We start from the raw sequence: 27,921 nt of genomic DNA on the forward strand, positions 1-27,921 counted from the left end.
ATGACGTCGACGGCGAGATCTTGTTGTTGTGGTCGAGCTGCCCGCGCGCGCGCGGGGCTCGGGAGGCTTTGTTGGCGAAATAACCCCGATCAAACACCTTACGTGCAAACTGCAGCTGTCCGGCACGGCAAAAGATGAGAACAGTGACGATGAACAGAGAAGGGAGCGAAAGGACATGTAATCTAGTGGTTACAGTAGCATCTAAGCTCCTGAGTTTAAGTCTTTATAGGAGCGAATTTCAGATTGTGTTGTTTGATGGGCTAAGTTCACAATTTAAAAAGAAGAACAGAGAAGAGAAAATCACAATCTACTAGGCCCGCTTGAGGAATCATCTACTTTCGCGGGGCTTTGTTACGGGCGGCCTTTTTCCTCGCCTAGAAAAACTATTTTTGGCCATTTGAGAAAACAATTTTCGTAGTAGTGGTCGGAGGTCGGTGCGGATTCGAGGTCACACAGGTGCGTGTTTGTAATCAACCTAACCTACGATTTTGCTAGTAAATATCACGCGACAGTCGACAGATACCTAAATTTACATTGATTCGATCGCTCATACATGTCGAGCATAATTGCGTTTTGTCGAAACTAGATTTCGGCAATAATAAAAGGGGTAGCGTACGAGACCTAAAGTGGATGGATGCAGAGACAGGATTTAGACAGGTTCAGGCCCTCTCAATGAGAGGTAATACCCTACTCCTGTTTGGGGATTTGAATCCGCCGGGTGTAGTATAGATCTGACGATCAGGTTGTCTCCTGCCCCCTAGAGGGCCTCCTGCCCACCTTATATAGGATGGGGGGCAGGATTACAAGATAGAAACCTTAACCAACACGGTATCGGTTTCCTAAATCTACTTTACAATATTATCAAACCAGGACTTTAGGCTGTTCCGTAATATATAAGGAAACGTAATACCCGAGTCATGATCTATTACATATTCCATAGATATAAGTTATCCCCTATGACTAGTCGGATAACCATGCCGTATGGGTATGGGGTACCCATAATATCCACAGTAGCCCCTGAGACCTTCGCAGTCGAAAAGATAATCTTCTCTCGAACCAGATTACTCCAAAGCCGAGTGCTTCAATCATCTTTGTCATGGTCTCCCGAGTACTTTTACCAAATCTGAAGACTGTGGAGGGCTGGAAAATAAAGTCAGGTGCACCGACTAGATGCACCTAATAGGTGTAGCCCCCGACAATGTGGTTAATTGAACAAACCAAGCGTATAGTCAAGGAATAAATAATCCAACCAACCGAGTGGTTTTGATAATCGTAATCAACCAAGTGACTTGATATCAATATATAGCATATGCGGTGTGAATCCTCCAAATAACATGATCCGAGTGATATACCAACTGCTTTGTAAAATATGATGAGTGATATAGCAAAATAGCTATAAAGAAGCTTGTATATTGTGAATAAAGAAATTTCCAAAGTATTGGGCATACGCCATGCGCACACTGCTTTAACAGATGTGCTTAAGTCCCTAGAAGACACATGGTTTCACCACACCTGGAAATATATGGCATATGTGGTGTAAAATCCGAGTAAATAAACTCATAAAGGATTTACCAACCGCCTAGAAAATGACCACAATATATAATCAGCCTAAGCCATAATATTGGTCAATAAAAATGCACACTTACGTGGCGAAAAGCAATGATATTGTATCCAATCAATTGCTTAAAAACCCAAACAGCACCTTGACTTATATATAAAAAAGTCAGCGGGACAGCTATATAAAGCTTTACTGTTTGACACCTTTTAAGATGCATTGTACCAACTCCTAAAAAGTTAAGTAACTGCGGTATAAAAGGATTTTAAGGTATTGGGCACTTGATCACGCGCACTTTGGCCTAAGCAAAAAGTGCCTAAGTCCCTAAAAGAACGTGACAGGCCACACCTGAAAATATGGGCTGCAGACATATTAGGCCTAGGCCAAAACATATGCCTTCGTGTCACGTCCTGATAAATTCATCCCGAATTAAAATTCATTTTCTAAAAGGAATAATAGAATTAATTAAAATTCAAAAAGAAATTGGCAAACACTAAAATACGTGCAAGAAAAATTCAAATGTGGCCCGGAGAATTTTTGTTAAATTCTCCTTGGTCTAAAAGGAGCCCTCAAATTTTACTTGAATTTTCAGAGCACCGGAAATAATTATTAAACAACAACAACAATTATCAAAGTTTATTAAAAAGAAAACCTAAAAATAATCTCCCTCCTCCCTTTGGGCCAAGTCTGGCCCAAAGTCCTCCCTCTCTCCCCTCGGCCCGCGGCCGAAGTTTTCCTTTCCTCCCTCTCTTTCTCTCCCTCTCCTTCTCTCCCTCCTCCTCTTGGGCCTCCTCCCCTCCCGGCCCACTCCCTCCTCCCTCTCTCTCCCGGGCTGCCTTTCCCCCCCCTCTCCCCTCCCGGCCTGCTCGGCCCAGGCCGCCTCCCCCTCCTCTCCCACCTGGGCCGTGTCCCGGCCCAGCCGAGCCCCCCCCTGCCCGAGCCGCCGCCTGACCGCGTGGGGCCCACGCGCCAGGCGCGTCGTCTTCCTCCTCCCGCGCCGGCCGTCCTCCTCTCTCCCTCCCGTGCGAGCCCTAGCGCCATTACTCCCTCAAATCCGCGCGAATCAAGCATGGGATTCCCAAATTGATTAGGGGGAATTAATCCCCTTTCCCTCCTCTCTCTTTCCCCCTTAATTTCCCCTTGAATGGTGCCCCCAATCGCCGGGAACGGCCGCGCCAAGTCCGGCCGCCTTCCTTTGCCGCCGGCCACCATTCCCGTCGCCGTTCCGCCCTCTCCCGTGCTCGGCTCGCTTCCCTCCGCTATAAAATGCAACCCCCTCGCTCCGTTCTATCGCTTTAGCCCCCTCCCGCGGTCTCCCGTGGTCTCTAGCCACCTCCCCACCGTCGCCCTCTCTCTCCCACGTTGCCGGCCGGCCTCCAGCCGCCTCTCCCGCCTCGCCGGAGCGTCGTCCGGCCGCGCCGTCGCCTCCTCTAGCATCGCAGCCGCCTCCTCTTCGCCGGCCTACCCTCTGTTTCCCGCGGAGACCTCCGGAGCTGCCTCCCCGCCGTCGCCCTTCTCTTTTCTCCGAGCCGGCCACCTCCAGCCGCACCTCCCGCCTCACCCGTGCACCCTCCGGCTGCGCCGCCACCTCTCCCGGCGTCGCAGCTGCCCCCTCTCCCTCGGTCAGCCCTCCGTTTCGCGGGAAAAGCACCGGAGACGCGTCCTCGCCGGCGTCCAGTGGCGTCGCCACCACTTCTCCGCCTCCGGCCGCCTCTGCCACGTCCCCGGAGCGCCGGCCGACGTCGCCACCACCTTCCTCGGCTCCACGACGCCGCTCTCATCCCCGGCATCACCTCCTCCTCGCCCGAACTTCGCCGGAACACCGTCGCCCGCGCCGGCTTCTCCTTCCTCCTCGGCGGCATCTCCCCCGGCTGCCCTTTTCGCCATGCCCATGCGTCAGCCGGCGCTGCCATCTCTCCCTTGCGTGGTGGCGTAGCCCTCCACCTCGTCCACCCCTCGGTTTCGCCCGGAAGCCGCCGCACATCGCCGCGAACCTCTCCAGCCGCCTCGCCGGAGTTGTTCGGCCGCCCGTCCCTCCTCGCCCGTGCACCGGTCGGCCACACCTCCACCACCTCCGGCATCGCAGCGGCAAGGCCGTCCTCGGCATCGTTTCCCCTCCATCCAAACCCCTCCGCGGTCCATCATCGTCGTCTCCGATCGTTCTCGTCGTCGACGTCCCGTCGGTCGCCCGGCTCGTCGCCTCGCGGCGCCGCCTCCGTCATCGTCATCGTAGCGGCGTGTTCCACGTCATCCTCGTCCCCGTGCAGCCGCTGCCGGCTGTCCTCGTCGCCTCCTCGCCGGTCCCGGTCGTCGTCGTCGTCGTTGTCCTCTCGTCGTTCCCGGTCGTCGTGGCGTTCGTCCCTCCGTCAAGCCGTTCTCGTTCGTCGTCCTCGCTTCGTCAAGATCGCTGCAGCCCCGTCCTCGTGTTCGTCCTCGGCTCCGCGTCGTCAAGCCTCGTGCCGGCCGCGTCTCGCCTTCGTCCAAGGATCGCCGCCGAAGCCGTCCCCTCGCCGTTCGTCTCCGTTGTGCCCGTCTGTCTCCGCCGCGCCCGTTCGTCGTTGGTGTTCCCACGCCTCGCCGCGTGGTGGTAAGGATCCGTCCTCTCGCTTCCCCGCCCTCGTCCTTTCGGTGTCGCCCCGTACCCGTTGTGCGGTCGTCGACCCCGGTACCCGTGTACCGGTGTCGGTAGTCGTTCACGTGTGCGGGTGGTGACCGTGTAGTGTCCGTGTTAGTGTGCCCGCTCGGTAGCCGCGTGGTTTCCACGTGTGCAACCCGTGTGGTGTCTAGTGGAGTCCGTTTGTCGGCCACTCGCCTCGGTTGACACACGGGGTCCGCTTCCGTCGACCCGTGGACCGCCTCTGTGTACTCGGTCTACCGCGGTCCTTTAGGTTGATATGTGGGGTCCGCATGTCAACGGCGCAGCCTTCCTGTCTTTTCCAGGCTAGCGCTTGCACCTGTTTTATAATTGCAAAGCTTAATTATAATAATCCGCAAATCTCCATATAACAGCATTAAACTTCGGATGATCATATCCTGGTCATACGAGCTCCGAATCGACCCGTTCAAGTCTCCTAATGTTTGTTATAACCTAAAGAACCCTGTGCTTTCTTTTTATGTATTGTTATTGCTTCTTTATAGGCTTGTAGCTTTGCTTGTGCTTGTGTGCTTCGCGTAGCTTTCGTCGTTCCGGAGGTTTCCAAAGCGTGGTTCGTGGTCGTCGCCGAAGGTTCGGAAGGCCGTTCTCTCTGAGCAAGGCAAGTCACATCATCCTTGAACATGTTGAATCCCAGTTTATAAAATTATTTTGATTTAAATTATTGCATTATCGCTTTATTTAAATTCCCGCGTGATCACTGTTTTATTTAGCCATGCCTATTTACCTTTGTTATAACCTTAATATTATTGTTATTGATATTATTACCTTGTTCACCCTAGGATAAACAAAACCCCAACTAGTGAGTATTCTATTCATGGTTCCACTAGTATGAATTTAGGTAGATGCTTCGCTGATTAATAGGACAACATTAGGTGGTTTTATAACTTTAGACTTTGGGTATTCTCATATCATTTGGACGCTATGGAATTGTTGGTTTATGGTGGAATTGGACATACACCTCTCTTCCTCTTTCAAAACCCCTAAAACCTGTTTTCGGTGGGGTTTGGGTGCATGCCAGTTGTGGGAAGTAGCACCCCGGCCACTATAAGGATTAAGCTCGGGCCTCTGTTGCCAAGCACTACCGTACTTCCACATGTCTAGTGGGTAAGGCTTAGTTTGTGGCTCAGTCTGGTTATAAACAAAAGTACACGGATTGGAGATGGATGAAGTCGGGGGTCGATGGACATTCTCCAGGGCAAATAAAGGCTACACGAGCTGCGGCCCGGTAGTCGAGATGTCATATGGCAGAGGGTTGGTGCCCTGCTGCTAGGGGCTCAGTCCTGCCTGCCTGTCCCGGGGGTTCCGGCCGTAGGCGGGATTGGGTCGGTACTCTTGTCTATGGCTAGGATGGGTTGGAAACTATGTCACGTCTTCCGTCTGTATACCGTGGTGGTATGTGGCACGTGGTTACACGTGAGGAAGATGTGTCTTGTGGGTAAAGATGTACACCTCTGATCAGAGTATAATCTATTCGAATAGCCGCGCCCTCGGTTATGGGCAAGCCGAGCAATGTACCCAAGTCAGTGTTATAATTCTTAAAATTTGCTCAACAACTAAAATGTGGAATGGTTGGCCTGGGTTGGCTTGGGACGAGCTGGGACCCAGGGTCGGGTTGCCAGTTCGGTCTGAATCATCGTAGGCCTTGGGTTAAGGCAGGTTCGTGAGGGTTCACGGCCTTATTTAATAATACTGTGTAGCTCTAGGATCGTCTTTATAAAATGGCTTTGAGCAACTAAGTGACTTTTAAATGCTGTTTACTGCAAAACTTAACCCCTATATTATTACCCCTTGTACCCCCTTGCATTAATCATGCATCTGCCGGTGTGACTTGCTGAGTACTGTGGTTGTACTCATTCTTGCTCAATCTTTCCCCTCTTCAGTAAGAGAAGCTTTGGAGAAGATGTCTTAGGTGGAGTCCTGGCTTATACCCCAGTTGAGCGCCTGTGAAGATGGAGCCGTAGGCCCGCTAGTCCGCTGCTGTTTATTTTTGATTGTCAGGCCTGAAGCGCCTTTGTAATAATGTAAATATTATCGATATAATAAAGATGTGTCTTTTATATCATGTTTGTGTGGTGTACCCCGGCTTTTCCTGGGACGGGGATTAATACACTAGCGTTCGGGAAAAGGCAATTTTCCCGGTCGCGACAAGCTGGTATCAGAGCCATCTCGACTGTAGGATAAGCCAAATGGATAAAACCTAAGGACATATTTTATAAATAAAATTATTTGCGAAAGTTCCTCTTTTTCTCCTTCCCCTAATGCTGTTTGCAAAAGGTTTACTCTTTTCTTTCTTCGGATTTCAACTAAGTACTAGATGGTCAGCTTTGCGAAGAAGAAGATGTCGTCAGTTGTTTGCCGAAGCTCCGGAAGACTGCAGGATCCGCTAGCGAAGCGAAGGAAGCAGTGAAGCCAGCTGTGAAGCAGGAGTGAAGATCTTGGAGAACCCGTCGCAGAACCTAAGCCACCCTCTAGGGTAGAGTCGTTAGTCGTGTGTTTCCTTGCTTGTGTGTGTAGCGCATGGTTTTCATCAGTGGGGTGTGATGTAACCATGCTAGGTTGATTGCTTAATCAACTTGCAGAATAAGTGAAACAAACAGCACATCAACAAAAAGAGTTAGTTCTTTTAAGGTCCTGTCCCTAGTTCTGGTCTATTCTTTCCTGGCTTGTTTCCTCTCTCACCTCAATCCCTGTAACAGATGTTTAACAGAGAAAAAGGAAAGAATGTCAGCGGGTATGCCCCAAGTAACTCAAGTTTTCAACTCAATCCACCACTGGCCTCAAGAGAGTTAACAAGGGCACACCCTTGGTCCATTCCAAGCATGCTGCTTAGTTCACAGCTACCATTGGTTGGAAGTCAAGACCAAAATCAGTATGTGTTTGATCGAGCATTTGCCACCCAGGTCAATGAGCTTCCAATGCCAGGAGAGGATGTCCCCTTTTGTCATGATTGTAGAGAGCAAGGACACTATGCCCTGAATTGTCCATGGGTATATGCCAAAGAAGCCCCTTCCTTTGGTTTAACAGGGCAGGCATCGCTAAACCAGCCTCCTCGCACCAAGTCAAGCTTGCAGCCTAGTGTGCAAAGTAGAGAGCCCAATGGAGAGAATCCATTGAATCCCGGGAATTGCTTTCCTCCTAGCCTTTCGTACCACGTGGGGTCACGTACTAAGCAAGCCAAAGGCAAGAAGAGTAAGAATCAGAAGAGAAAAGCGCCGATGCGAACTGAAGAAGAAGTACGTAAGATGACTATTACCAGCACCGAATGGCCTCCAGCTGGGATAACTATTCCTAGACGTCAAAGAGGAAATACTTTCCGAGGTGCACGACAGTTGACCCAGCACCTCCTAAGCCATGGCGGCAGAGTATCTGATAGTGAAGGGTCAGATCAAGTCTCCTCGGATTATGAAGATGAGTCCCTCCGACGTCTCGGCGAGGAAGAGATGGAATCAAAAGCATGCCCCCGTTGTGGAGAAATTGGACACATTGCTAGCATGTGTCTCACACTCTGCACTCATTGTGAAGAAGACCATCCACCAGGGGAGTGTCTCACCCGCAAGGTCACATGTTTTCTGTGCGAAGGTACAAACCATGTGCCCAAGGATTGCCAACTCAGTGTGTTGTTGACCAAGACCGCAGAAATCCAACGAACAACCCTACGATTGTCTCATCAGCTAGTCAGCTCCAACAGCAACATCGACGATATCATCCACAGCACCAATGCTCCTCCCGCTATACCTGACTCTGCAATAAATCATGGCAATAATACCTTCAGCACTAACCATTCTCTGCACCGACAGCCCCAGCAAAGAATTGTCGTCGATGGAAGAAGTTGTGTCTCTCCCCGACCTACTCCAGGCCGAGCCCAGGGCAATCGACCTCCGGAGGGCGATATCAAGCAGAAGACCGTCATCCGCTTCAACCAGCAATCAGAAGGAAGCTTCTCCTGTGAATGATAGCAATACGCAGTCCTACCACATCATCACAGAACCAATCAAGGATGCAGTCATTAGGACAATGCCAGCTATATCTCTCCTGAATCAAAATGAGCAGCCCCGTTTGTGGTTTTCAGTTCGCTACTTATCATGGTGTAATCGAAAGTTTGCAGCAATCATGTAATACATGAATATATTCATGTCTATAAACAGTGAGCTTGCTATGCTTATGGATGATTCATATTGAGGATACAATGTACCGATGTTAAGCACCGTCCCTTTTTGTTTAAGGCAGTGCCTTGTATTCATGTAATAAGGGAGACATGTGTAATAAAAGCAAGTTCTAGGAGGGTCATTTTGGAAGATGCTGATATGGAATTATGTGTATAATTGTTTACTGTCAAAGGAGACCTAGGGTCCCATTTCAGAGGAATTATATTCTAACCTCGAGCTAATAACCAACCTGAGGATGGAAAAGAAAATCAAGTGATTAACCAAAGAGACATTTGTTTGGACTAAGAGTTTCAGATGTGTCTTTTTCGGATCGAAGGCAATGACAGTCAGTATAGCTTTTGCCGAAACACTTCAAGGTTTCACTGAAAGGTAGCAGACCAAAGGACCTCATCGTCACCAGAAGCATCCACAACTCTCGGAGAGAAGAGTACTTGGTTGGCAAAGTTTAAAAGGTGATTGATAGAAGATACCAGCAAAGGTGTTTATTACCGGGCAAGGAAGTAGGTCGAAAGGTGATTGATAAGAGAAATTTGAAAAGAACACATCAGGGTTGAATGTGTAAAGGAATACTTTGAATGCTAAATGATGACAAACATGGTATCCTAGTAATGACAAGCTGATATCGACGCATAACGTGAAGTGGGTAACTTGTATGAGGTTGACGCCAAAGATATGAATTATGAGAAGTTCTGGAACTGAAGTCCCATCTTCAAGTGCCACAATCCAGTCGAAGTCAGCTAGAGGTGCAACCAGGGAAAAGTCAGGTGCAGAGAAGATTCCATCTGCAACAGGAGATTGAGCCAAGCAGTCCAGAGTGGAGAAGTTTTGCTAGGCAAGTTTGTTATAAAAGATGCGACGGAAGAAGTCGGACAAGAAGAGAAGACCGCCCAACCTATCTTCTTGCTAGCCTCCTCGAATCTCGGGGACGAGATTCCTGTAAGGGGGGTGGATTTGTCACGTCCTGATAAATTCATCCCGAATTAAAATTCATTTTCTAAAAGGAATAATAGAATTAATTAAAATTCGAAAAGAAATTGGCAAACACTAAAATACGTGCAAGAAAAATTCAAATGTGGCCCGGAGAATTTTTGTTAAATTCTCCTTGGTCTAAAAGGAGCCCTCAAATTTTACTTGAATTTTCAGAGCACCGGAAATAATTGTTAAACAACAACAACAATTATCAAAGTTTATTAAAAAGAAAACCTAAAAATAATCTCCCTCCTCCCTTTGGGCCAAGTCTGGCCCAAAGTCCTCCCTCTCTCCCCTCGGCCCGCGGCCGAAGTTTTCCTTTCCTCCCTCTCTTTCTCTCCCTCTCCTTCTCTCCCTCCTCCTCTTGGGCCTCCTCCCCTCCCGGCCCACTCCCTCCTCCCTCTCTCTCCCGGGCTGCCTTTCCCCCCCCTCTCCCCTCCCGGCCTGCTCGGCCCAGGCCGCCTCCCCCTCCTCTCCCACCTGGGCCGTGTCCCGGCCCAGCCGAGCCCCCCCCTGCCCGAGCCGCCGCCTGACCGCGTGGGGCCCACGCGCCAGGCGCGTCGTCTTCCTCCTCCCGCGCCGGCCGTCCTCCTCTCTCCCTCCCGTGCGAGCCCTAGCGCCATTACTCCCTCAAATCCGCGCGAATCAAGCATGGGATTCCCAAATTGATTAGGGGGAATTAATCCCCTTTCCCTCCTCTCTCTTTCCCCCTTAATTTCCCCTTGAATGGTGCCCCCAATCGCCGGGAACGGCCGCGCCAAGTCCGGCCGCCTTCCTTTGCCGCCGGCCACCATTCCCGTCGCCGTTCCGCCCTCTCCCGTGCTCGGCTCGCTTCCCTCCGCTATAAAATGCAACCCCCTCGCTCCGTTCTATCGCTTTAGCCCCCTCCCGCGGTCTCCCGTGGTCTCTAGCCACCTCCCCACCGTCGCCCTCTCTCTCCCACGTTGCCGGCCGGCCTCCAGCCGCCTCTCCCGCCTCGCCGGAGCGTCGTCCGGCCGCGCCGTCGCCTCCTCTAGCATCGCAGCCGCCTCCTCTTCGCCGGCCTACCCTCTGTTTCCCGCGGAGACCTCCGGAGCTGCCTCCCCGCCGTCGCCCTTCTCTTTTCTCCGAGCCGGCCACCTCCAGCCGCACCTCCCGCCTCACCCGTGCACCCTCCGGCTGCGCCGCCACCTCTCCCGGCGTCGCAGCTGCCCCCTCTCCCTCGGTCAGCCCTCCGTTTCGCGGGGAAAGCACCGGAGACGCGTCCTCGCCGGCGTCCAGTGGCGTCGCCACCACTTCTCCGCCTCCTGCCGCCTCTGCCACGTCCCCGGAGCGCCGGCCGACGTCGCCACCACCTTCCTCGGCTCCACGACGCCGCTCTCATCCCCGGCATCACCTCCTCCTCGCCCGAACTTCGCCGGAACACCGTCGCCCGCGCCGGCTTCTCCTTCCTCCTCGGCGGCATCTCCCCCGGCTGCCCTTTTCGCCATGCCCATGCGTCAGCCGGCGCTGCCATCTCTCCCTTGCGTGGTGGCGTAGCCCTCCACCTCGTCCACCCCTCGGTTTCGCCCGGAAGCCGCCGCACATCGCCGCGAACCTCTCCAGCCGCCTCGCCGGAGTTGTTCGGCCGCCCGTCCCTCCTCGCCCGTGCACCAGTCGGCCACACCTCCACCACCTCCGGCATCGCAGCGGCAAGGCCGTCCTCGGCATCGTTTCCCCTCCATCCAAACCCCTCCGCGGTCCATCATCGTCGTCTCCGATCGTTCTCGTCGTCGACGTCCCGTCGGTCGCCCGGCTCGTCGCCTCGCGGCGCCGCCTCCGTCATCGTCATCGTAGCGGCGTGTTCCACGTCATCCTCGTCCCCGTGCAGCCGCTGCCGGCTGTCCTCGTCGCCTCCTCGCTGGTCCCGGTCGTCGTCGTCGTCGTTGTCCTCTCGTCGTTCCCGGTCGTCGTGGCGTTCGTCCCTCCGTCAAGCCGTTCTCGTTCGTCGTCCTCGCTTCGTCAAGATCGCTGCAGCCCCGTCCTCGTGTTCGTCCTCGGCTCCGCGTCGTCAAGCCTCGTGCCGGCCGCGTCTCGCCTTCGTCCAAGGATCGCCGCCGAAGCCGTCCCCTCGCCGTTCGTCTCCGTTGTGCCCGTCTGTCTCCGCCGCGCCCGTTCGTCGTTGGTGTTCCCACGCCTCGCCGCGTGGTGGTAAGGATCCGTCCTCTCGCTTCCCCGCCCTCGTCCTTTCGGTGTCGCCCCGTACCCGTTGTGCGGTCGTCGACCCCGGTACCCGTGTACCGGTGTCGGTAGTCGTTCACGTGTGCGGGTGGTGACCGTGTAGTGTCCGTGTTAGTGTGCCCGCTCGGTAGCCGCGTGGTTTCCACGTGTGCAACCCGTGTGGTGTCTAGTGGAGTCCGTTTGTCGGCCACTCGCCTCGGTTGACACACGGGGTCCGCTTCCGTCGACCCGTGGACCGCCTCTGTGTACTCGGTCTACCGCGGTCCTTTAGGTTGATATGTGGGGTCCGCATGTCAACGGCGCAGCCTTCCTGTCTTTTCCAGGCTAGCGCTTGCACCTGTTTTATAATTGCAAAGCTTAATTATAATAATCCGCAAATCTCCATATAACAGCATTAAACTTCGGATGATCATATCCTGGTCATACGAGCTCCGAATCGACCCGTTCAAGTCTCCTAATGTTTGTTATAACCTAAAGAACCCTGTGCTTTCTTTTTATGTATTGTTATTGCTTCTTTATAGGCTTGTAGCTTTGCTTGTGTGCTTCGCGTAGCTTTCGTCGTTCCGGAGGTTTCCAAAGCGTGGTTCGTGGTCGTCGCCGAAGGTTCGGAAGGCCGTTCTCTCTGAGCAAGGCAAGTCACATCATCCTTGAACATGTTGAATCCCAGTTTATAAAATTATTTTGATTTAAATTATTGCATTATCGCTTTATTTAAATTCCCGCGTGATCACTGTTTTATTTAGCCATGCCTATTTACCTTTGTTATAACCTTAATATTATTGTTATTGATATTATTACCTTGTTCACCCTAGGATAAACAAAACCCCAACTAGTGAGTATTCTATTCATGGTTCCACTAGTATGAATTTAGGTAGATGCTTCGCTGATTAATAGGACAACATTAGGTGGTTTTATAACTTTAGACTTTAGGTATTCTCATATCATTTGGACGCTATGGAATTGTTGGTTTATGGTGGAATTGGACATACACCTCTCTTCCTCTTTCAAAACCCCTAAAACCTGTTTTCGGTGGGGTTTGGGTGCATGCCAGTTGTGGGAAGTAGCACCCCGGCCACTATAAGGATTAAGCTCGGGCCTCTGTTGCAAAGCACTACCGTACTTCCACATGTCTAGTGGGTAAGGCTTAGTTTGTGGCTCAGTCTGGTTATAAACAAAAGTACACGGATTGGAGATGGATGAAGTCGGGGGTCGATGGACATTCTCCAGGGCAAATGAAGGCTACACGAGCTGCGGCCCGGTAGTCGAGATGTCATATGGCAGAGGGTTGGTGCCCTGCTGCTAGGGGCTCAGTCCTGCCTGCCTGTCCCGGGGGTTCCGGCCGTAGGCGGGATTGGGTCGGTACTCTTGTCTATGGCTAGGATGGGTTGGAAACTATGTCACGTCTTCCGTCTGTATACCGTGGTGGTATGTGGCACGTGGTTACACGTGAGGAAGATGTGTCTTGTGGGTAAAGATGTACACCTCTGATCAGAGTATAATCTATTCGAATAGCCGCGCCCTCGGTTATGGGCAAGCCGAGCAATGTACCCAAGTCAGTGTTATAATTCTTAAAATTTGCTCAACAACTAAAATGTGGAATGGTTGGCCTGGGTTGGCTTGGGACGAGCTGGGACCCAGGGTCGGGTTGCCAGTTCGGTCTGAATCATCGTAGGCCTTGGGTTAAGGCAGGTTCGTGAGGGTTCACGGCCTTATTTAATAATACTGTGTAGCTCTAGGATCGTCTTTATAAAATGGCTTTGAGCAACTAAGTGACTTTTAAATGCTGTTTACTGCAAAACTTAACCCCTATATTATTACCCCTTGTACCCCCTTGCATTAATCATGCATCTGCCGGTGTGACTTGCTGAGTACTGTGGTTGTACTCATTCTTGCTCAATCTTTCCCCTCTTCAGTAAGAGAAGCTTTGGAGAAGATGTCTTAGGTGGAGTCCTGGCTTATACCCCAGTTGAGCGCCTGTGAAGATGGAGCCGTAGGCCCGCTAGTCCGCTGCTGTTTATTTTTGATTGTCAGGCCTGAAGCGCCTTTGTAATAATGTAAATATTATCGATATAATAAAGATGTGTCTTTTATATCATGTTTGTGTGGTGTACCCCGGCTTTTCCTGGGACGGGGATTAATACACTAGCGTTCGGGAAAAGACAATTTTCCCGGTCGCGACACTTCGACACCCTTTAAAGGATGACGCATGTAACATGCTCCTGAGTAATAAATCTTCCGGGTAATATAGACCAAGCGTAGTTCATATGAATAGCTTCTGATCTGAGTGGTTATCCCTTATGGGATACTCCAAAATAGATGTAACAATTGAATCCCGACTGGCGCAAGTATTCAGTTGATAACCCTTACGGGGAATAATAAATAGTCCAGTCTTTGAGCATAGAAAATAGACCCATGATCATAAATTCATGTTGCATGTATCCGGAACAAGTCCAAATTGAAGGTATGATACTTGTGTTTGATCTAGTAAGCCCCTGATCATATAGCTTGTCCTTCTGTCGTAGTCATAATAGTCCATTGATGGTAGCTGACGCAGTTGGCATAGAGACAAGACGACCAATATAGAGATAATATTGCCTAGCAGAGGTGGCAAAAATATTAGTGGTAGTGAAGATAGTGATTCCAATCAAAAGTGATGAAGTTGCACAGCCGCAGAGGCGAAGAAACCAGTCGGCAGCAATCAGGTCAGCTAGCAATGAAGATGAAGGCCCCCAACAACAACGACAGAGCAGTCGGCGGCGACGAAATAATCAGTCGGTGGTGATGAAAGCAAGCCGACGGTGAAGATGTAGACACGCATCAAAGACGATGACGAAATCCACCAATCATGAAGATGAAGAAAATACTCGACGAAGACAAACGCAACCGACATGATGAAGATGACGATGTCGGTGATCCGGCCAATAGCAGTGTAGCAACCAATGATAATGACAAAGACGCTCATCAGCATTTGCATAGTAGGTCAACCGTGAAGGTGAAATAATAAGTCGGCGAAAACATAATCATCCATTAGCAACAGCAGAGATGTCAGGGTCGATGAAGCAGAAGTGCTGGTGATGATGTCAGTGACAATAATCCATCAAATTAATGTTATGGCTGTTGTAGATGCTTCACTTGGAGGAGAGTTGATGTTGTTGTCTAACTCGTCCAAACCGAAATATTTGAAGTTGTTGAAGTAGAATGTCTGCTCCGAATCAAAGATGAAGATAATGACTCCTGGAGTTGACTCGTTGGTTGATGAATTGATTTCTTCAGCTTGACATAAAATTTGGCAAATTTTGAGCCTTATATTTGTGTAGCCCCCGACTCTTTGGTTAGTTGGGAAACAACTGAACATAGAGTCGAGAATTATAGCTTCTTATCGTCGAGTAGTCATTGCTTGATTGAAGATATGTGTTGAAGATGTCCAAGTAGAAATCCTGAATATTGGAGAGCCTCTTGTTGTAGTAAAACAACATGGCATCGCATGCCGAGATGTCGAGGCATGATGACAAAGTTGCATTGCCGTGATGAAGTGAACACGAGTCGGCGGCAACAGAAGCAAACCGGTAGTGAAGACGCGCAGTTGTGAAGATAAAAGCACCAGTCGGCGGCGGCATAACCAGTCGGCGACGGAAGACGATGATGTCCATCAGTAGTGGTAGTGGTATAAACCAGACGTAGAGGCGAGGGCACTAGTCAACAGCAGACGAGATGACCGGCGGTGAAGAAGATAAGGCCAATCAACACTGGCAGAATCATGCAGCCATGGAAGTGAATAAACTAGTCGGCAGCAGACGTAGACAGCTTGCGTTTGAATATGATGACGCCTATTAGTGGTGACGGCGACGTAGCCGGCCGTGAAGAAGATAGCATCAGTTGGTGTCATAACAGGCCAGCCGTGCAGGCGGAAACACCAGTCGGCGGCGGACGAGGGCAAGCCGGTCGGTGAAGACATAGACGCCCAACAACGGCGGCATAATAGGCCAGCCGTGCAGGCGGAGACACCAGTCGACGACGGCGAAGGCAAGTCGGTCGGTGAAGACGTAGACGCCCAACAACGGTGGCATAATAGGCCAGCCGTGCAGGCGGAGACACCAGTCGACGACGGCGAAGGCAAGCCGGTCGGTGAAGACGTAGACGCCCAACAACGGCGGCATAATAGGCCAGTCGTGCAGGCGGAAACACCAGTCGGCGGCGGACGAGGCGGCCGATCGGTGAAGACGTAGACGCCCAACAACGGCGACATAAAGGCCAGCCGTGCAGGCGGAAACACCAGTCGGCGGCGGACAAGGCGGCCGGTCGGTGAAGACGTAGATGCCCAACAACGGCGGCATAAAGGCCAGCCGTGCAGGCGGAAACACCAGTCGGCGGCGGACAAGGCGGCCGGTCGGTGAAGACGTAGACGCCCAACAACGGCGGCATAAAGGCCAGCCGTGCAGGCGGAGACACCAGTCGGCGGCGACGAAGGCAAGCCGGTCGGTGAAGACGTAGACGCCCAACAACGGTGGTGTGACCAACCAACCGTATAGGCGAAGACTCCAGTCGGCGGCGACGACGGCGAGCCGGTGGTGATGTTCTGACTGATCCATTCCTGGAGCGTAAGAGATAAGCTTAAAGCCATGAATCCCTTTTATGCATATTTGGATTTGGATCCTGCAGAACAAACATATAGGATGAGTAGTATCTGATGTAAATACAATACTCGAGAAAAATGCAAGTATTTTAAAATATTTATAAATATGTATTTCTCCTCTTGTCAATTTTGATTTCCCCGAGCAGATGATTCATTACGTTTAAACGCTCTGTCCGACTAGTCATAGCCCCCAAGCACCGGGAGTCGGCCTAGGCACTTCCCAGACATGCATATGAGTGACATGAGTTCGCCATTAATGGAACAAAGTTTCACGAATCAGAATTTACTACTCGGGTACTTTTGCAATTATTAAGAGCAGAAAATAAATTTATCTCATCTCTATGCTTTTGATTTATTCCGAATAATACTTAGCACCTTGCGTTACTCGGTCCATCCAACGAGCCCCCGGGTGCTAGGAATCGGCCTAAAGGCAACTATCCATTGGCAAACCAAACGGAAAGCATAGGAAGATGGAACTCCATAACTCGATAGGCACTTTTGTACTCAGAACATGTCGCAAGCAATCAAGATAAATATTATGAAAATTGTTTAAAAAATACGATATAACATCTATAGCCCCCGACTCACTAGTCAACGGCGAACCAGTTGATGTAGTGAGGCAAAGGAAAAGACAAAATATCATATAAAGAATAAAATAAGCGATGACTTAGCTTTGTCGTATTCCCTCGGTGACAGCAGAAGTAGCCGATGTGGGAACGAAACAATCCATCAATGGTGACAAAAACACCAGTCGGCGCCAGTGGAACCAAGCTAGTGGTGTAGATGATGAAGCCCATTAACGGCGGCGAAGTCCGCCAACCGTATAGGCGAAAACACCAGTCGGCGGCGGAAGCAAGCCGGTCGGTGAAAGCGAAGACACCCATCAACGATGGTGTGACCAACCAACCGTATAGGCGAGGACGCCAGTCGACGGCGGCGGAGGCAGGCCGGCGGTGAGGTCGTAGACGCCCAACAGCGGCGGCATAATAGGCCAGCCGTGTAGGCGGAGGCACCACTCGGCGGCGACGGAGGCAGGCCGGCGGTGAAGTCGTAGACGCCCAACAGCGGCGGCATAATAGGCCAGCCGTGTAGGCGGAGGCACCAGTCGGCGGCGACGGAGGCAGGCCGGCAGTGAAGTCGTAGACGCCCAACAGCGGCGGCATAATAGGCCAGCCGTGTAGGCGGAGGCACCAGTCGGCGGCGACGGAGGCAGGCCGGCGGTGAAGTCGTAGACGCCCAACAGCGGCGGCATAATAGGCCAGCCGTGTAGGCGGAGGCACCAGTCGGCGGCGACGGAGGCAGGCCGGCGGTGAAGTCGTAGACGCCCAACAGCGGCGGCATAATACGCCAGCCGTGTAGGCGGAGGCACCACTCGGCGGCGACGGAGGCAGGCCGGCGGTGAAGTCGTAGACGCCCAACAGCGGCGGCATAATAGGCCAGCCGTGTAGGCGGAGGCACCACTCGGCGGCGGCATAATAGGCCAGCCGTGTAGACGGAGGCAGGCCGGCGGTGAAGACGATATCGCCATCAGCAACGGCAGCGGCGCACACCAACCGTGGAGGCGATGAAACCAATCGGCAGCGATGAAGGCGCCCGGAGGTACATGCATAAAAAATAACAGATCAAATAATAATTAGTGATCTGTGCATTAATCTAATTTATGTAAAAAAAATTTGAAACGATAAACTTGATAGTGGTTTGTGATCCAAGAAGCTCTTCAATGCATGTACGTCATCTTAGTATATGACTGATCAGCCTCCTGATGGTAAATGTGCATCGATGATTTTTTGGTCATGACCTGAAACAGGACAAGAACCGTGTACGATATATGATGACGTATGCTGTCCGGGACATGTGTTGTTGGCTTGCTGTGCCTGACTCGACGTCTTGGCAGATAGAGGTCAAGGGCATGGCTCCTCTGTTTGCTTGAGGGCTGATGGCTTAGAGTCTTGCTGACTAAAGAAAAGATTCGGCGGCGGCGGAGTAGGCTCACGGCGACACGGCCAGTTGGCTGCACAGCGACACCACGAATCCACTTTTTGGTGATAGGAGATTAAACCATTGAAGTCGCCGAGATTGATCTTCGCGACTGGATTGAATCAGAGAAGGGAAAAACGAGCTTGGCGAGTTCAACCACATCGGAGATTGGTTCCATCGCACTTGTCGATAGGAAACTCGACGCACCCCTACCTGGCGCGCCAACTGTCGAAACTAGATTTCGGCAATAATAAAAGGGGTAGCGTACGAGACCTAAAGTGGATGGATGCAGAGACAAAGGATTTAGACAGGTTCAGGCCCTCTCAATAAGAGGTAATACCCTACTCCTGTTTGGGGATTTGAATCCGCCGGGTGTAGTATAGATCTGACGATCAGGTTGTCTCCTGCCCCCTAGAGGGCCTCCTGCCCACCTTATATAGGATGGGGGGCAGGATTACAAGATAGAAACCTTAACCAACACGGTATCGGTTTCCTAAATCTACTTTACAATATTATCAAACCAGGACTTTAGGCTGTTCCGTAATATATAAGGAAACGTAATACCCGAGTCATGATCTATTACATATTCCATAGATATAAGTTATCCCCTATAACTAGTCGGATAACCATGCCGTGTGGGTATGGGATACCCATAATCTCCACAGTAAAATAAAGTCAGATGCATCGAATAGATGCACCTAATAGGTGTAACCCCCGACTATGTGGTTAGCTGAACAAACCAAACATATAGTCAAGGAATAAGTTATCCAATTAACCGAGTGGTTTTTGATAATTATAGTCAACCAAGTGACTTGATACCAATATATAGCATATGCGGTGTGAATCCCCGAATAATATGATCCAAGTGATATACCGACTGCTTGGCAAAATATGATGCGTACAACCTAAAGTTGACAACATCTTTGAAAGTTCACATAGCAAAACAACTATAAAGAAGCTTGAATGCTGTGAATAAAGAAATTTCCAAAGTATTGGGCATACGCCATGCGCACACTGCTTTAACAGATGTGCTTAAGTCCCTAAAAGACACATGGTTTCACCACACCTGGAAATATATGGCATATGTGGTGTAAAATCCGAGTAAGTAAACTCATAAAGGATTTACACACCGCCTGAAAAATGACCATAATATATAATCAGCCTAAGCCATAATATTGGTCAATAAAAATGCACACTTACGTGGCAAAAAGCAATGATATTATATCCAATCAATTGCTTGATAAACCCAAACAGCACCTTGACTATATAAAAAAGTCAGCGGGGCAGCTATATAAAGCTTTACTGTTTGACACCTTTTAAGATGCATTGTACCAACTCCTAAAAAGTCGAGTAACTGCGGTATAAAAGGATTTTAAGGAATTGAGCACTTGATCACGCGCACTTTGGCCTAAGAAAAAAGTGCCTAAGTCCCTAAAAGAACGTGACAGGCCACACCTGAAAATATGGGCTGCAGACATATTAGGCCTAGGCCAAAAAATATGCCTTCGACACCCTTTAAAGGATGACGCATGTAACATGCTCCCGAGTAATAAATCTTCTGGGTAATATAGATCAATCGTAGCTCATATGAATAGCTTCTGATCTGAGTGATTATCCCTTATGGGATACTCCAAAATAGATATAAAAATTGAATCCTGACTGGCGCAAGTATTCGGTTGATAACCCTTACGGGGAATAATAAATAGTCCAGTCTTCGAGCATAGAAAATAGACCCATGATCATGAATTCATGTTGCATGTATCCGGAACAAGTCCAAATTGAAGGTATGATACTTGTATTTGATCTAGTAAGCCTCTAAGCATATAGCTTGTCCTGTATCATGGCAAGTATCAAGCGACCGTATCATCCATGGATTCCACCACCAAGACGCACGACGTGACGACAACGGAGCCTTCACCGGCGGGCCGACATGATCAGCGAGCTCAACGACGACGTGCTGCTTCACATCCTCTGCTTCCTGCCGTCAGCTACCGACGTGGCGCGGGCCGCCGTGCTGTCGCAGCGGTGGCGCCGCCTCTGGGCGCTCGCCCCGGAGCTCCACTTCGCCGTCGGGCCGGGCTCCTTCGCAGATGAGCAAGGCAAGGACCGGGAGAAGTTCGCCGTCTCTCGTCGTGACGCTGCCCGGCGGCTCATCGCCGGCGTGGACGCCACACTCGCGCGGCGCGCCGCCTCCGGCGAGGGCGACGACGACGTCGATGCCTTGGCGATCTCCTTGGTGTACAGCTCCAACGTGAACCGTCGTTTGTTCAAACGGAAGGACGTCGGGGAGAGAGGTACTACTTCCACGACCACCACCATGAGGCCGACGTCACGCCGCTGCGCTTCGGCGGGTGGCTCCGCTTCGCCGAGCGCCACGTGAAGGGGAGCTTCGCCCTCGAGCTGCCGCTGGTGGCGCCCGTGGCGGCGGCGGTGGCGGTGGCGGCGGCGAGGAGAGCGGCGTGGGAGAAGGCCAACATCACCTCGATGACGGACGAAGGGGTGGTGATCTTCGTCGAGCATGTCGCGCCGTCGGCGAACGCTGAGGAAGAAGAAGAGGCGGCACCGGAGGTCGTCGAGCTACCTCGGTCGACGAGAGCGGAGGTGATGAGCCTTAACCTCGGATACGCCACCGTCAGCGTCCCGGCCACCGGCGCCTTCCGCGCGCTCACCGACTTCACGCTCCATCACGCGGTGCTCGACGCCGGCGGCGGCGACGACGACGACCTCCGCCTCGGCCACCTGCTCTCGTCCTCCTGCTGCCCGCGGCTGCGAAGGCTACGGCTCCAGCAAATCGGTGGCCTCGCCGCGCTCCGCCTCGACGCGGCCGACACGCTCGAGGAGCTCCGGCTGGTGAACCTCCCCGACCTGCGGCGGCTGGACGTGGACGCCGCCGGCCTCCGGCAGCTCCGGCTCTCCGGCTGCTCCGGCTCTGCGGAGATGGAGGCGATGGCGATCTCGACGCCCAGGCTGGAGGACCTCGCGTGCGACGGCATGGTGCACCCTGACCGCCTGCGGTTCGCCGGCGCGGCGACCGTCCGGCGTATCAAGAAGCTCTTCCTCTTCACGCACGGCTCCGGCAACGACGGCGACGACGCCAACGCCGCCGCCTTGTGGCTTCTCAACAACTGCGTCGCGCTGGATCATCTCGACGTGGCCTTATTTTTCGCCATGGTAATCTATATCTATATCTATATCTATACCTAATAATAAAAAAATACGTAAGGTTTTCAGATTTTTTTTCGTCCGTCATCCATTAACGTCTAAAATCGGTTTCAATCGGCTCCATAGTCGAGTCGGACCCTTTTCTATCTACTTCAAAACCGCAACTGATATATAATATGTATTAACTGATGTAACCATTGAACATAACTAGCAGCTTGCCAACTTGGTTAGTGGAGAAAAACTTCGAACCTGGGTTCAATTCCCACCACCCTCACCTAATACACTGTCTATGGGCCATTTAACAATTTAACACTAATTATTACTTAGAATAAGTCTACTTTGCAAGACCACTTTCTTCAACAGATATTTTGTGATTCAAAAATCTTATAATGAACCAATTTTTAATTTAAAAAGTAAACATATCTTTTTTCGTCATATGCAAAACACGACATATTAGAGTCCGCACCGAGCCGTTAAACGATCCGTCTCCACGCGACTCGGTGTTCGATTTTAGAAATTAATATATCAGACGCTTGCCATGCAAGAGTTGAAAGAGCATGTGTTATGACAATATGAGTATATCAGTATGCAATGGTGTTTCTTATCGGTCCTGATTATCATTAACCGAATGAACAATTTATCTATCTTGGTACATCATTACATGTTAACTGTGTATTTGTAGCATTTAACCTTTTATTATACCCGTAGCGAAGCACGGGCATTTTGCTAGTTAAACCTAATATTGTGATTGATTCCTTCAACATAATGTCACGCCCGGAATTTCTATCCAAAATTCCAAACGCTTACATGTGTGTGAACCCTCGTCCAGGAATCAGCCGAGGCACACAATAACAAATTGATAATAGAGTACAATTATTACTCTAATTAATAAGCGAATAAAATATCATTACAGAGGTAGATACTTCCTCTCAATCAATAAAGATCTAAGCAGCGGAAAAATAAGATAAACGGCGTAGACGACTCCACTCCACAGGCAGCTTGACCAGGGCTACACCTAATCCTCCACACCATCAGCATCACTGTAGAACTCCTCCTCTGATGAATGATTGCAAGGTGAGTATATGACATACTCAGCAAGCCACGCAGCAAATATGCAAGTGCACAGGATAACAAAGGATGGCATAGTAGGGTTTCATTTGCATAAACAGCATTTAATAAACATTTCAGAATTTAATAAAATAGTTAAGTAGTAATTTAAACAATATTAATCCAACGCTATACAACATACCCTGTTGCATAGGCCCAACCATTCTGTACAACCAATCCTGGCTGCACAGTTCTATCTCCAAACCAGGAATATACCATTCCAAACCAGGAGCTAATCAAATTATTACCAGTTATAGCATCTTTTATTATGGTGAGAAGTGTGAGACTAATCACGAAAGACATTGTTAGACCCGCCCATAACCGTGGGCACGGCTATTCGAATAGTTTTACTCTGGCCAGAGGTGTACCACTATACCCACAAGATACAGCCCCACAACATGTCACCATGTGCCTCAATACCACCACGGTACCTCGGAAAGGAGCTGTGACAGTACCCCTCGCACAACACAATCCACCACAGCGCACCTTTCCTGGATCATAATCACCCCCTTATAAACAAGGCATGGACTCCCCAGTGACCCCCGTGGGCTTATCTCCGCCACTTCTCAGTCTGGTGCTCCGTAATGAACCATGCTATACAAAAGGTAAAGCCGTTGCCCACGCTGGCTTGTGGTTGGCACGGTTAATGTTTCACAACCGAAACTCGTGAACCGGTCCTTAATTGTCATGAGCACGACTCTCAAAACCATGTGCTCACAACCCACCATTATCAAGTTTTAGTTGGCAAGTAATTAATTAACCAATCACGATTGACCATCGTGAACTATCATTAAGCCATCATTAAATAATAGTGAGTCATAAGTTATCCCAATAGTGTGCTAATGTTTCTAAGCATGGCTAAGCAATCATATCTAATATCTAGCTGAACCAATATATAAAGCTCAACTAGTCAAGTTATAATAACCCAAGGTATCAAGGAATAAAGTAATCAATGCAAACAGGCCATAACAAAGGAATAGATTCACACCACCCAGTGACATTCGAAAATAAATGCACAGTTGAAATAAATAGAGAATTTAAATATAGGATCAACATGCTCAAAGGATTGTGTTTAGGATCTATGTGACTTGCCTTGCTGGCCTTGGAACTCCTCAAATTCTTCTCCTGCGAAAACGGACTCTCCGGAAACGTCGGAATCTAAACAGAAAAGAGCAAAAACACCAAAACAGAACATAAACAAGCATGAACAGTACAAGCGGATATTTTTAACATGTAGATCTCAATTTTAGAAAAATTTAGAGACTTGAACCAACTAAATCCGAGCTAAGATGAATTAGTTATGAATTTTTAGAGATTAAATCAGATTAAAACACTTATATGGGTTTTAATTAAATTATGACGCGATAATGAATTATTTTTGAAAAGGAAAAAGGGGTTTATTGTGTCAGCGGCTAAGGTTTGCGGTGGACCGGGTGCACGGCGGTGGCTCACGGAAACGAACAGGGTTAAGCGTGCTTGGCCTGGAGCAATTTGGGATGGGTGACCGACCGGGAAATTCTTCCCAGGTGCATACGAGTGAGGACAAAGTGTGCAGAAAAGACATGTGTTGGTCTGTGATGGCAGTCTATGACCTATGAAAGCTATCAGATGTAAGTGGGCCCGGCCTGTTGGAGGCGGGACGTTACACATAACATTATTACTTTTTTTAGCATTGCTATACGTACTAAAATTTTCTTACAAAACTCTTACTAACAAATTTCTCAACCATTTGATTTAACTAGATGGAAGTTACAAAAAATCTAGATTTACCTGTAGCTTGCCATATCAGAGTTTGTAAGCATTTTGTAGGAAAATTGTAAGAGACACAGTAACACGGACACTCACCATATATATATAAATGCATGCTACAAAATAAATACCATGTAAAAACATTAATTTCAAATGAAACATATTTTGTATTAGCAATATTTTGCACACTAAACATAAAGTTGTTGCTCAAGACATACAAGCTAGGTTTGATTTTTTTTTTTTTAGAAATGCTAGTCCTTACAAAATTGATTCAATGCCTGATAGTAGCATGCCGGAATTTTAATCAACCCTGTCACCCACAGAATCAAATTAAAATCAATTATCCCATTCTGAAAAAAAAAATGTGATCATCATTCATATAATTTTGTTTCAATTGTGTATTTTCCTCTAGACACTAACTATATATTTATTAATCTTTAAAAAATACAGTTGAACATGGCAGACACCATGTTAGATGTACCTCATCTTCCTACTGTCACGACCTTGAAGATTAAAGCGAGGGCATGGATGGGTGGGCATTCCATAAGTCCAACCCTAGCCAGATTTCTTTCAAAGTGTGAAAGAATCGAACAACTCTCCATTCACATCCAGGATGGGGTAAGCATAATTCCTTCTTACCAACTTCTTTAATCTATGCAGTTTAACACGCTAAAAATAAAATGCAGTACTTAATTTACCACAAAATAAATATAGACATATAGTTTCATGTTCCTAACCAACTTAAAAGACTGAAATTATTTTTTTGCGTAATTTGCAGTGCTTAGTGTGCTCAGATCCTCTCTGTCTATGTGGCCAACCGGAGGATTGGGAGGACCAGATGATCCCATTAGAGCATCTGAAGAACATCGAGATCCGTGGGTTTGCGCCCTTTAAAGATGACCGAAAACGGCTCGTGCGACTACTGTTAAAACAGACTCGGACTCGGACCCTGACGGTCTGACCGCCCACATACCTGCGGTCAGACCAGCCCTACTAGCTGGTCAGACCGCCCACACACCTATGGTCTGACCGGCCCTGTGAAGGAAACCCGTCACTTTCTAAACTTTAACAATTTTCCCCGATTTCATCCATAAGTGTCAAATTTGGGTGTAAACACATGCCCCCCTGCCTTTTTGGTGAACATACGTGAACCTAAAAGCATAGAACATGTTATCTCAGGACGATAATCCAATTACCGGTCATAAGACTTCCTAAGCATCTTGCCAAATGCTCGGGAAGTATTTCTTCAAGTATTTCCCATTAATTGCTCTTTGAAAACACCGTCTTGAAGTGTCTTCATCTCTTCAAAGTCTTCAAATGCTTGTCGATGACGTCTTCAATATTGCTTCCCATCAAGGTCTTGTAATCTTCAAACGATAAATCCTCTTGCTTGAAATACCGAAGAGAGCCAAGATTTACCTCAACTGGCAAAACGACAATTTCAACAATGTTTTATTACTCGACTCGGCTTATCCATTAGCCTGAGCGTAGTAAAGAGAAGAATTCAACAACTTAATATCATAAGATTCGGCAATACTTCTCACTTCCTTCGACATAAAAGAAGCTCCTTTAACGTTCAAGGAATACCGAATCTATGAACAATATGCTTCGAAATAAAGTCAATTACCTCCGTACAAGTAATATTCTCGAGCGACACGGCTTCTGCCCACTTAGTGAAGTAATCCATTGCAACTAGCACAAACCAATACCCTTTTGATGAAGGATAAATTTGACCAATGAAATCCAAAGCCCAACCTCGGAACGGCTATGATTTGATAATAGGAGTCAATACAGCGGTAGGGGCTAATTGAACATTAACGATCCGTTGACAAACTTCATACCCTCTATAATACTTAAAACTATCACCAATCACTTTCGGCCAATAGTTTCCAACTCTCCTAAGCAATCAATTCATCTTATGGGCCGATTGATGAATTCCACAAATCCCTTCATGCACTATTCTCCTAGCAACTTTAGATTGATCATTATCTAAGTAATACTCCATCTATTTTTCGACGATATAATATTTGAACGCTTGCCGCCGAATCTTCCGATCAACCTTAAGTGTAGGATCTTTCAAATATCTAATCAAAGGAATTCTCCAAGCTATTTCTAACTCATGGGCACAAATGTCCGAATTCACAATCAAATCGGCCTTTTAATCAATTGTAACGTGCCCCCCAGCCTCCTGTCTGGGATCAGTCAGACTGACCACGCAATGCCGGTCAGACCGCCCTATCTGCCCGATCAGACCGGTAATGCAAAGTCGGTCAGACCACAGGCTACCACCGGTCAGACTGGCCATGCAATGCCGGTCAGACCGCCCCTGATCTGTGATTCTGCCAATTTCATCCAAAGACTTAAAAATCAAGCACCGGCTTTTCTAGTATCAAAAATACTCCTTTCTTCATATTATAACCAGATGCTTGGTGTACCAAACTATTGGACCAAAATCCCTCCTCTCTAGACATATGAAAAATTATAATATCCAACTAATATATCTAGATGAATACTAATTCAAATGGCTTTTGAAACAATAATCATCATGGCATCAAAACACTTAGCCAATTGAAGTATGATCAATAATGAATCACCAAAGTCATATGTGTCACATGCATAGATTCCAATAAACTACAAATGTAAGTAATCGGCTTGAGCATGTATGTAAAATATTAACAATGCCAATGTTCCTAAAGAAAACCACTCTAGAGCAAATCATCACATTGACCATTGACATTAGCCGAATTACTAGTAAGCAAAATTTTCATGGTGCAATAAATATGAAATCTATATCTTATATGGTGATCCAAAAAAACACATATGATTTAGCTTTATATAAATATCAAAGAGCCATGAGCCAAATCATACTTCAAACAAATTATATGCCAACCTACCAATTCTACTACCTAGAACTGGCATTTGCAACATGTATGTATAATATCAATTTGATAAGCAAAAACACACATGTGCTAGATAGCAAGCAATGTTCTAACATGGCATAGGCATATAACGGTAAACACAATAAACTCATACCTTGCCTTAGCATCCAACAAACGGCGGCTCAAAGATGTGATGTTGTATCCAACGCCATTCATCTCTCTTGATTTCTTCATGAGCATATTAATGTCTTGCCCCCCGAGCAAAATCGGCTTTCTTGATTGCACGATTTCGAAGGTAAGATGGATACCGCACTAACACCCATAGCATCATGTGAAGGAGACTTATCTCTAATGTCCGATGATTCTCCTCTCATCAAATTGGATTTATCTCTACAATGGGAAATCACCGGTCTCTTAACTTTTACCTCTTTGGGTCTCCACACTTGCCTAGATGTTGTTCGAGGCTCTAAATTATTACATGTTTTGTTCTCCACATCTTCGGCCTTCTTTTCTTTTTGACCTATGGCCCGAAGACGTTGTAGCCTCCTCTTCTGAGAGCGAGATAAGCCAGAAGGTATCCACTTCGGCTGTGGTTGTTTTCCAGGAGCTAAGCAATGATTCTTGATATTTTTTGTCGAAGTGGAAGCTCCTATGTTGCTCTCAATTCTCCCACTCTTCTCCAATGCCCCCCAGTCAGACCGGCCTCTGGGCCCGGTCAGACTGGCCACAAGCCGTCAGTCAGACCAGCTAGGAGAGTCGGTCAGACTGGCCGTAGTCTAGCAGTTAGACCGGCCAACTGGCTTGGTCAGACCACCGATGTCGACAGCAACGGCGTCGGCTTCAGTCTTCTCCGCTTGTATAGTTTTCAC

At 48.8% G+C, this 27,921-nt stretch overlaps 1 protein-coding gene across 1 annotated transcript; it reads left to right on the forward strand.

Annotated features, from left to right (window-relative positions):
- The first annotated feature begins 19,998 nt into the window (after positions 1–19,998).
- On the forward strand, positions 19,999–21,359 carry LOC107277954 (uncharacterized). The gene is made up of 2 exons (XM_066306010.1): positions 19,999–20,287; positions 20,434–21,359. The coding sequence occupies exons 1-2, from the start codon at positions 20,086–20,088 to the stop codon at positions 21,357–21,359; spliced, it is 1,128 nt and encodes a 375-aa protein (XP_066162107.1). The 5' UTR covers positions 19,999–20,085.
- Positions 21,360–27,921: the final 6,562 nt, after the last annotated feature.

Source organism: Oryza sativa, chromosome 12 (assembly GCF_034140825.1).
Source record: "Oryza sativa Japonica Group chromosome 12, ASM3414082v1".
Lineage (NCBI taxonomy): Eukaryota > Viridiplantae > Streptophyta > Magnoliopsida > Poales > Poaceae > Oryza > Oryza sativa.

Excerpts from the sequence above, each read along its gene's own strand:
- LOC107277954 (XM_066306010.1), top strand. The coding sequence starts at position 20,086 with ATGATCAGCGAGCTCAACGACGACGTGCTGCTTCACATCCTCTGCTTC. Across the intron at positions 20,288-20,433 it reads GAAGTTCGCCGTCTCTCGTC|GACGTCGGGGAGAGAGGTAC; the intron begins GTGACGCTGCCC and ends TTCAAACGGAAG.